This window comes from Populus euphratica, unplaced genomic scaffold (assembly GCF_000495115.2).
Source record: "Populus euphratica unplaced genomic scaffold, PopEup_1.0 scaffold1904.1, whole genome shotgun sequence".
Lineage (NCBI taxonomy): Eukaryota > Viridiplantae > Streptophyta > Magnoliopsida > Malpighiales > Salicaceae > Populus > Populus euphratica.
This window is the reverse complement of record NW_011501750.1, coordinates 18,984-28,743: the sequence shown is the minus strand read 5'-3', so window position 1 is coordinate 28,743 and position 9,760 is coordinate 18,984. Positions and strand designations below refer to the sequence as shown.

Here is a 9,760-nt window from a genome sequence, read left to right as displayed (position 1 = left end):
CATCAATCTTTTCGTCGTGTCACTATTCCAACTAAAATTTGGATGATCTCTCCAACCAGGATTGTATGTTTGCGATTGTGGGTTATAATTGAGCCTTTGTATGCTGATTTTGCTTCTTTATCTAAAACATTTTATATTGGCTTTCAAGGATATTTAAGTCTTTTTATATAGTTCATTTGTCATTTTTAAATTGATTGGGGACAATAATTTTTTTTTTATCTTGATTTCACATTGAAACGACCAAAATACCATTAGAAGAACAAATTTTAAAAATAGCATTAAAGGATTTTTTTTATTTTTATAATGGTTTTTTTGTTATTATAATTTAAGATGAGAGACAATTTGGTATTTAAACAAATATAAAAAATAATAAGCAATTAAAATACATAGTAAAATGATAAGAATACTCTTAAAATAAAAAAAAAATTGAGTCTAAGGTCAAGGGGTTTTTAGCTTTTTACAAATGTTTTTTTATAATTAGAAAATCAATTCAAGTGCACGTTTAGTATTTAGCTAAATTTTTTAAAAAGGGACATGCATATCCTAAAGTCCAAAAATTTCCTTCCATCATCTAGGTTGTATTGTTGTTGTATTCTCTTCCTGTTGGTGCAGAGCATGTCATTGTTGGTGGTTTGACTCATTACTAGTTGATCTTTTTTTTCTTTTTTCTTCTTAAAAAATTATAGTTTGGCTCTCTTAGTTATTGGTATTAAAACTTTAGTTCTTATTTTTTTGATTTCTCATTTTTTGTTTAGGCTCTTTTATAGACGTATATTTGTTTTTAATTTTATCATTTAATTTCAATTTATCAAATATTATATTCTCCAATTTGATCCTTAATTTTTGGATTTTTAATTTTTTATCTTGATCTTTTTGTAGAAGTTTTATTGACTTTCATTTTCAACATTTAATTTAAATTGATGGTATTATGTTTTTCAATTTGGTCATCATTGTTTTGATTTCTAATTTTTTTTCTTTACTCTTTTGTAAAAGTTATAATTTTTTTTTTAATTTCACATTTCAATCAAAACATTGTTTTTGTTTTTTATATCAATCTTGACACTTATTCTTTTGAATTTTTTTCCTTTTATTAAATTAATTTTTCTTTTTAATTTCATCATTCAATCAAATTTAAAATATATTTTGTATTTAATTTTGATTCTCATTATTTTGATTACTATTTTTTTTTAATTCTTTTGTATAATTAATTTTTTTTAATTTTATCTTTTAATATTTGCATGATAGAAAATGAGTCTTTATGGTTTTTCTAGATTAGATATTTTGAATCTAATAACTTGAGTTGCATATTTGAAAAGTTAATACAAGTTTTTTTTTTATAAAAAATATCTTATAATTATTTTTATTTTTATGAGGTTATTTGAATTTCATGAACTAAATTATAAATTTAACATGATATCTTGAATTAACTCAATCCTGATTATTATAGTTATAAATTTTTAATGAATAATTTTTTATTATTTTTTATTTTTATTTAATATTTAAATATTATTTTTATATAAAAAAAATTAATGAATCACACACGCAAATCGTTGTCAAATAAATGGGTCGAAGGAACGTTGGATTTGAATGTGTGAAAATCAAGCTCACAGTGAGCGAGAAGCTCCACTTGGGGCTCGACAACAACTCCTAAACCAAGCAGCAGCCTTATTATTATTATTATTATTATTATTATTAAGTTTATACTCAAAGCAAGGAAATTAAAACACAAAAATAAATAAAAAGGACAAAGCTGGCTCCAAATTCCAAACTGCTTGACAGAGTCAAGCCTTCTGTTTGTAACCTGACATAGAGAACCTGAGTCTCTCTCACTCGCTCCGAGCCACTCAGTCGAGTTGTTTCAAAAAACTTCTTCATTCAGTCATTAGGTTTCCACCAGCCGAGCCACACACGCAGGCGCAGACACGCACTCTCTCTCCTTCCTTTTATGACTTAATAAAATTTTCTTCTCTCAACAAAAAATAAAAAAATCTATCAGTCTCTTCTTGCTCGGCTTAGATCCGGCTTAGTTAGATCCACAGCCTTTCTTTCTTTCTTGATCTCCCTCCCTCCATTTTTCTCTCTCTAGACTCTCTCTCTCCCTCTCCCGCTCCGTAACACCTGTCTCTTTCTAAGTTTTTCTTCTTCATTCACCATAAAAAACCTCCAAATCCCAGTGATTAATGGTAAGTAACGTACTCTAACTTCCTCTCCCTACACTTATACCCAACAAACACTGCTTTCTCTCTTGATTTCGAAATTTTTTATTTATATATAATTTATGGGTTCTTTTCTTTTCTGTTTCAGATTTTTCTTGTTAGAATTGGAGAATTCTTTGAGAGGAAGAGATGGATTTTGGGGTAAGAAAGAAGGATCAAGTTAAGCTGTAAAACTTTCTTCTTCTTCTTTTGGTGAAAATCTCTCCTTTTGTTGTGTTTTGGGTTTCAGACACTATTTTCTGGTTGTTTTTTTTGTTTTTTGGCTTTCTGTGTTGATAAATAGTGTATGGTAAGTAGCAAGCAGGCTGTTGTGTTCGTCTAATTAGTGTGTGTATTGGGTTGTTTCAGACAGGAAGTGTGAGTGGGAGAGCTGCTGCAAACCAAATGGAGTGGACTGTAAATAATGCGTTCAAAACGTACAAAGGTAAACTCCATTTTCACATTTTAAGTTTGGTCCTTCAGATGGGATTGGATTCATTCTTTTTCTCGCATCCTGTTGCATTTTACTTGTAAAGCTCAATGTTTTGTCTCGTGGGGTTCATTTTTTGTTTGTACTTCCAATGATGGATTTCTTGATTACTAAGTTTTAATCCAATAATCGTGCTGTGATGTGGAAAACTGGGAATGGAACTGATTGGATATTGCTTGTGTATGTAACTCTAATTGTACTCAGCTGTTGCTTGTGGAGTAGATATGGATCATCCCAAATCAATGATGGATTTGGCACTCATCCAAAATGTCGATCCAGTAGATATTGGGCTGGGATCTTCAGAAAAGGGAACTACTGTGGTTCCAACAAAAAGAAAGAAGACAATGACTTCAGTCTATCTTAAATTTTTTGAGACTGCTCCTGACGGAAAGAGTCGGCGGTGCAAGTTTTGTGGACAAAGCTATTCTATTGCAACTGCCACGGGTAGGACTCCTATGCTAGTTCCATTTCCCTTTCTTTTCTCTTCAATTACTCACATGCTGTAAACTTGTAAGTATCTAAAATGAAATTGAGATCCAACACTGAAACTACTGACCTGAGCTTTGTGCTGCCTTATGAGTTTGTTATCCTGAAATCATGTGGCTATGTTCTAAATTGAAGTCTCCAAATTGCTCTTTGTTTTACCTTCTTGTGTTCTATTTTCAGATGAATTTGAGCATGATATCATGACAAGAATTTCTGTGTGCATGTAATGGTCTTAATTTATTTGATGAAGGCAATTTGGGGAGGCACCTGAGTAATCGCCATCCAGGATATGATAAGTCCGGAGATTCAGTCACTAGTTCAGCACCACAGCCCATCACTGTGGTCAGGAAAGCTCAACAACAGGGAAAACAACAGATGGATTATGATCATCTGAATTGGTTGCTCGTTAAGTGGCTCATCTTAGCTTCTCTTCCTCCTTCAACCTTGGAAGAAAAGTGGTTGGCAAACTCATTTAAATTTCTAAACCCATCAATACAACTCTGGCCAGGTGAGCGGTACAAAGTAAAAATCCGTGAAGTTTTCAGGAGCATGCAGGAAGATGTGATGGCTACTTTGGAAAAGGTTTCGTCCAAGGTTTCAATTATTCTGGATTTCTGGAGCTCCTATGAGCAAATATTCTATATGAGCGTCACATGTCAGTGGATTGATGAAAACTGGTCCTTCCAACAAGTCCTTCTTGACATATGTCAAATACCTTACCCTTGTGGTGGTTCTGAGATTTATCATTCCCTGGATAAGGTTCTCAAGATGTACAACATAGAGAGTAGAGTCCTCTCATGCACCCATGATAACAGTCAGAATGCTATTCATGCGTGCCATACTCTGAAGGAGGAGTTAGATGGTCAGAAACTGGGGATGTTCTACTATATTCCTTGTGCTGCTCGCACTTTGAACTTGATTATAGAAGATGGATTAAGAACAACAAAACCAGTAATATCTAAGGTCAGGGAGTTTGTGCTAGAGCTAAATTCATCAGCCAAGATGTCAGAGGATTTCATTCAACTAACAGCAGCTTATCAGGAAGGCTGTTGGAAATTTCCACTTGAAACTTCAGCACGCTGGAGTGGTAATTACCAGATGCTTGATATTGTGTGCAAGGTAATTGCTCTTTCATCTCAGATCTCTAACATTTTAATATGAGATAAAGTCAGAAAATATGAACTAGGGTTTTATTTATGATTGCAGGCTGGAAAGTCTATGGATGGCGTTATGAGAAAGTACGAGGACACAATTGCTGGGAGGATGGCGCTGAGCCCTGCAGAAAAGAATGCAGTTAGTATCGTGCATAAATATTTGGAACCCTTTTACAAAACCACAAACAACATTTGCACAAACAAGTTACTCACCATCGGGCTGGTTCTCTTCTTCATGGATCACATCTCTGAGATGATTATCCTATGCAGAGATTCCCGTCACAGCTCAGATTGGCTAAAAAATGCTGCTGAAGACATGGCAACAAAGTCTAGGAGTTACACCACACAGGTTGGCAACATATTCATCTTCATGACAGCAATTCTGGATCCCCGAATCAAATGTGAGCTCATCCCTGAGAGCCTCAGCTCAGGAAACTATCTGGAGGAAGCCAGAACTCTATTCATAAGAAATTACTCTAGCCGCCATTTTTCATCCATGACAAGTGGGTATGGTGCTCAAGAGATTGAAGATGGGGGGGGTGTTTCCTTTGCAGAGGAAATTGCTAGGAAGAAGCGAAGAGTGAGCTTGAGCAATGCAACCGACGAGCTTACTCAGTACCTGTCAGAGCCTCCCGCTCCAATACCAACAGATGTCCTGGAGTGGTGGAAGGTCAACTGCACGCGCTATCCACGTCTTTCAGTGATGGCCCGGGATTTCTTGGCTGTGCAGCCAACCTCAGTGGCGCCTGAAGATCTGTTTTGCAGTAAAGGTGATGAAATTTACAAGCAACGATTTTGTATGCCACATGATAGCACACAGGCGATTCTTTGTATCAGGTCATGGATGCAAGGAGGGATCAAGTTGAAGTGCAAGTCAGATGAGATAGACTACGAGAGATTGATGGAAATGGCAGGTGCTACAATAGCAGAAAACACTGCTGGCCTGGACAAGAAACAAAGATGATAAAAGACACGTAAGAATACAGGATGTAATTTTGGTGTAATTTAGTTGATGGAAGCAAAGTGCAATTGCTGCCTGTAGTTTAGGTTTATCTCCTGCATAGTCCATTTGTAATTTAGTTGCCTCTTAACTCACTAGACGAACTGGACGCTCAGAATTTTTTTATAACCTCTGTTGTATCTATCAATGTCATGCATGTACGGTTCAGAATCCCCAAGAATGCTAACCAGAGACGAACAAATTATGGCATCTTTGTTTACTGTAATGGATCATCTAATCTCATGGTCCCTTGCTATGTTTGGCTTTGTGATTTCTAAAATTGCAATATGATGAATGGTTATAATTGTAATGACTAATTGGATTACATTGCATAATAAATGGTTATAATTGTAATGACTAATGATTTGCCATGCCCAGAATCTTCAATTCCGAAGGCCCTTAGGCCCTCTGACTATATTTATAGGAAAGCACTAGGCTTGCTTTTAAGCTTAAAAGGTCTGTTTCATTGGGCCGTAATTTCTAAGACTATGCACATTACTCTCAAGCTCTTTCACCAATATGGAAAGCAAACCACCCCCGGGTCCAGAGCTCAGGTGGGGCAAAAGTTGCACTGTTCTCTTTTCTGATTTGCTAATAACAAATTTAAACAAAACTAATGTTTGGCAACGTATAGAATCATCATTTTGATGTGACGAATATGATTAGAAGAGGCTCCCAACCAGGTATAATAAAATTCATAGTCCTGTTATTCCACGCAAGGGATCCACTGTAAAGGATCCTTCAAAAAAGCAGAGCTTTTCCTGTATTACTGTATCCACAGGTGCTCCCTCCCATATTCGCGCACAATGACAGGCACACTTGTGGGTGGGATCTGCAGATAGCAATATGAATACACACAACCATCAGGAAGGAATCTCAAGCACCGTAAACAGTGGGTTAATACAAAAGGCAGCATCCATCACAACAGAGCAGCATGCACTACAATAGTATTTTTAAAAAAAAGAAAGAAAAGGCCAGGTAGGTGCAGAAATACCAGAGAACAGAGACAAAATAGATTAAATTATTCAACCAGCTACATTAAACTTGAACATCATTTTGCTCGTGGAAAATAAGAAGCAATGGTTGAATGACACAGAACAATAAAGTTTAAACATGTACATCTTGCATCTCCAGAAATTAATTCCTTCTCCATGTTTTTTGACTAGTTCACATGCTGGATATGGTAATTAGTGAGTTACCTATAGCAAAATTATCAAGTTCCAAATCCAATAATTATATTTGCATTGCACTGTAGTAGTTAGTACTTGACTACAGGGGTTTGGTGTCTAGGATTGCGGCTAGTCCTCGCTTTTGAAAAACTTTGATTTTTTTTTAGCTTTAAATTAGTTTTCTTTTTTGTGTGCTTTTGGATTGTTTTGATGTGCTGATGTCAAAAATGAGTTTTAAAAAATAAAAAAACATTATTTTGATGCATTTCTAAGTGAAAAACACTTTAAAAAGCTACCTCTACCACAATCCTAAATGCGCACTGCATTTAACTACTAGTACTACACTGTAGTAGTTAAGTCTTAATATTTTGTGTATTGTTTTACTACAACTATGTAGTTAAGCGTATTCCATTAGTGACATGGAGCTGATATACAAGGAGTTTGAGTGTATTATTTGCAAGTTATGTTAGTATGTGTAACAACATGCTACATCAAGACAGGAGGAAGAATGCATGCAACTCTGCAAAATGCAAGCCAAGGTGAGCAAACTGCAGAGTTGGAAATTCACTAACACCAAACATTTCAAGGACATCCATTTAGCATAACTAATCATTTGTAAAGATTCATTAAACAAAACTGCAACACAGGGAATCCTGCAAAACAATCAAGTATTTTGTGACACCATGACTTACCATCCCATAATCAGTGATGATCATTGAGACATATTCTGAAGGAGTGGCATCATACCTGTCACAGTACAAGATCAAGATAGTCTTTAGAAAATGTTTTTTCAGCTTTTCTTAGGTTGTAAGGCATCTGGAAGCTTACATCAAATTTAGAAGCTGCAGATTGTCCTTATTGGTCAGATCATCCAGGAAATTAATATCCATTCTTCCAGGAACCTTTGAAATAGCATCTGGATCACCTGCAGGCAACATGAAAAATGCTCCTTTATTTTCCTCTCTTATCAAAGAACATACATGTAATCAAGAGATAAAGCAATATGAACTGATCTTGCAAGGAAACAAACAAACCTAATTCATTTGAACAGATTGAATCAAGCAGTACTCTTTCATGAAATTTATAGGCTTCACAGCATATTAAGACTGGAACATGGAATGCATGAGCAACCATAGCAACACATGCAGTCCCAACCCGCGAATACACAGTTCCATTAGATAATACTGAGGAAGAGCCCAAGAAAACTCGAGTAACGTCATGCATGATATAAGAAACAGCATTTATGTGAGTATATGTACACCTCAGTCCCTTTCCCACCAGTCTACGGAGTAGGCCTTGGCCTTCAAGTTTTGGATGAGAGTCCACTATAACAACATGGAACCGTTTCCCAAGCTCATGGGCATACAACAGAATCATCTCAACAACACATGATGATCCATATGTGAGAAGAACATCCCCATCCGTGATCTTGGTAACAGCATGCCTAATTATCACATTGTCAGCAAGTACTATCTTCTCATTTATGAAACGATCAATATCTGCACAAAGGGAGGCTTTTGCTTCTGATTCAGAAACAGTTAAAGGCAACTTCGCAATCCGACTCTTGAGAAACCTAATTGCGTTTCCCATGCTCATAGAAAATGGTCGGCATTCTATAAAAAAGGAAACAAAACTACTGATTTTTGCAGTTAAGTCTCTAGTAAGAGATTTCTCAGGTGGTGTGGAATAGTCTTTAATGACTTCCTGAAATGCCTGAAGCATTGCAATACATCGAGCATTACCTCCAGAGATATCTCCAGCCAGATACTGTAGGCCAACCTGACAAAAGCTCATAGCTACATCAATAAACAAGCAGGTACACCAATGCCATATATCAGTGTGCAACCAAAGTATAAGTCTTTGCATTTGCATGTGTGTGTGTGTGTGTGTGTGTATCTGCTTTTGCATGTTTGGGGTCTTCCCTTGAACAGTAAAATGTAGACAATCCATCCATCCCTTATGATAATTTAGTTTTCCAAAAATTTAAATGATATCACCAATGTAATTTCATTTTCACAGCTGTTTACCATAAGTTCAGTTTACAAGAGGAAATTAAATTTGTGTACCAAAGTTGCAAGGGCATACGAACACATATCAGTCTAAAGGAGCATGTTCAACATGTTGCAAGTGCATTCATGATTTTCATTAACAATTTATTTGAGAAATCTGGATAAAAAATGATTAACATGGATAATGATTTATGTGCGCAATGGTTTGAACAAATTCCTGCATAAATGTATAAGGTCATTATCCAAACAAAGTAGCACCTTGTAAACAGCTGGATGCATAGGATCAAGTTGGAAAAATTTCGACTCAAGATCAGGAAGCTGAGTTCCATGTTCATACTGCGGTAAGTGTCGAAACAACTCAACCCTATTCCTAGCTTCACTTTGATTGACCACTGCACGCTTTTTAGCCTTTTCCACACGACTTCTGTCATCAAATTGCATTCGTGGTGCAGGGATATCTTTCCTCCTCTCTTTTTCCATAGAACGTTCACCTCCTTTCCTATCAGAAGCTGCAATTGAAGATGCAGGTGGTGGAGCATCTTTCTTCTGTGCTGGCTGCTGCTTCACAGGTTTACTAGTAGATACTCCCTCAGACACAGTCATAGCTATACAAAAAAGACGAATTATGAACAGTGAGACACAAAATTGACGGCATAAATCCTACTCTTCATTAAGCATGTTAAAATGAACGCAATTTTTTTAGTTTCTGTAATACTCAAAACTTTCAACTCTTTTTGTGATTAAAACAAATATATATTTAAAAAACAAAAACCTTTAGCAGCAGCTTTTGCAGCACGTTGAGCTTCCTGCAAGGCACGCCGTTCAGCTTTTGTTGTTTTCTCTTTTGATGGTTTTGCACCCGAAGAAGAAGAAAGCCCTTTATTTACCTGAGGTTCCACAACGGCAGAAGCTCCACTTTTCTCCTCTGCAACAATATTTTTTTATTAAAAATCCAAACTATAATAATAATAATAATAATAATAATAATAACGACAGGTGGCAAAGGTAGTTGCAATTTACCTTTGGGTTGAGCAACAACAGGTTTTTTAACTTGATGAAATCCCATAGTCTCTGATGACTTAACCGACGTCAAGTCAAACCCGCCGCTAAAACTCGAAGCGAATTTCGCCGAATTACTCCTCCGAAACCAACCAACAGACGACTCCTCCGAGAACTCTCCATCTCCAATCACTCGACTCGACGGGGAAGCCAGTGGAGGCGACGCGCCGAGGAGCGACTCCGTTGGATTGTAGCTCC

The 9,760-nt window shown here is 36.2% G+C and overlaps 2 protein-coding genes across 9 annotated transcripts in view; one reads left to right on the top strand and one right to left on the bottom strand.

Moving 5' to 3' along the window:
• Positions 1–1,841: 1,841 nt before the first annotated feature.
• On the top strand, positions 1,842–5,498 carry LOC105118378 (BED zinc finger and hAT dimerization domain-containing protein). Of its 8 annotated transcripts, none has more exons than XM_011016313.1 (6): positions 1,842–2,183; positions 2,305–2,357; positions 2,565–2,640; positions 2,890–3,129; positions 3,422–4,290; positions 4,378–5,498. In XM_011016313.1, the coding sequence occupies exons 2-6, from the start codon at positions 2,346–2,348 to the stop codon at positions 5,287–5,289; spliced, it is 2,109 nt and encodes a 702-aa protein (XP_011014615.1). In that variant the 5' UTR covers positions 1,842–2,183; positions 2,305–2,345; the 3' UTR covers positions 5,290–5,498. The 8 variants fall into 8 exon arrangements, with proteins under 8 accessions (XP_011014615.1, XP_011014614.1, XP_011014617.1 ...); XM_011016312.1 differs by having other exon boundaries at positions 2,305–2,375; XM_011016315.1 differs by having other exon boundaries at positions 1,844–2,183; positions 2,908–3,129.
• A 262-nt stretch (positions 5,499–5,760) lies between these two features.
• Positions 5,761–9,760, bottom strand: part of LOC105118379 (translation initiation factor eIF-2B subunit delta-like) — a 4,713-nt gene continuing 713 nt past the window's right edge. The window contains exons 2-8 of the mRNA XM_011016321.1: positions 9,524–9,756; positions 9,276–9,428; positions 8,762–9,108; positions 7,529–8,273; positions 7,323–7,419; positions 7,187–7,241; positions 5,761–6,157 (exon numbers count right to left, since the gene is read on the bottom strand). Coding sequence (XP_011014623.1) covers positions 6,092–6,157; positions 7,187–7,241; positions 7,323–7,419; positions 7,529–8,273; positions 8,762–9,108; positions 9,276–9,428; positions 9,524–9,756 — 1,696 coding nt within the window. The 3' untranslated portion in view covers positions 5,761–6,091. The remainder of the gene's footprint in view (positions 6,158–7,186; positions 7,242–7,322; positions 7,420–7,528; positions 8,274–8,761; positions 9,109–9,275; positions 9,429–9,523; positions 9,757–9,760) is intronic.

Coding starts and splice junctions, on each gene's coding strand:
- LOC105118378 (XM_011016312.1), top strand. CDS start 2,346: ATGGATTTTGGGGTAAGAAAGAAGGATCAA. Junction 2,376..2,564: donor GGGTAAGAAAGAAGGATCAA/GTTAAGCTGTAA, acceptor GGGTTGTTTCAG/ACAGGAAGTGTGAGTGGGAG. Junction 4,291..4,377: donor TGCTTGATATTGTGTGCAAG/GTAATTGCTCTT, acceptor TTATGATTGCAG/GCTGGAAAGTCTATGGATGG.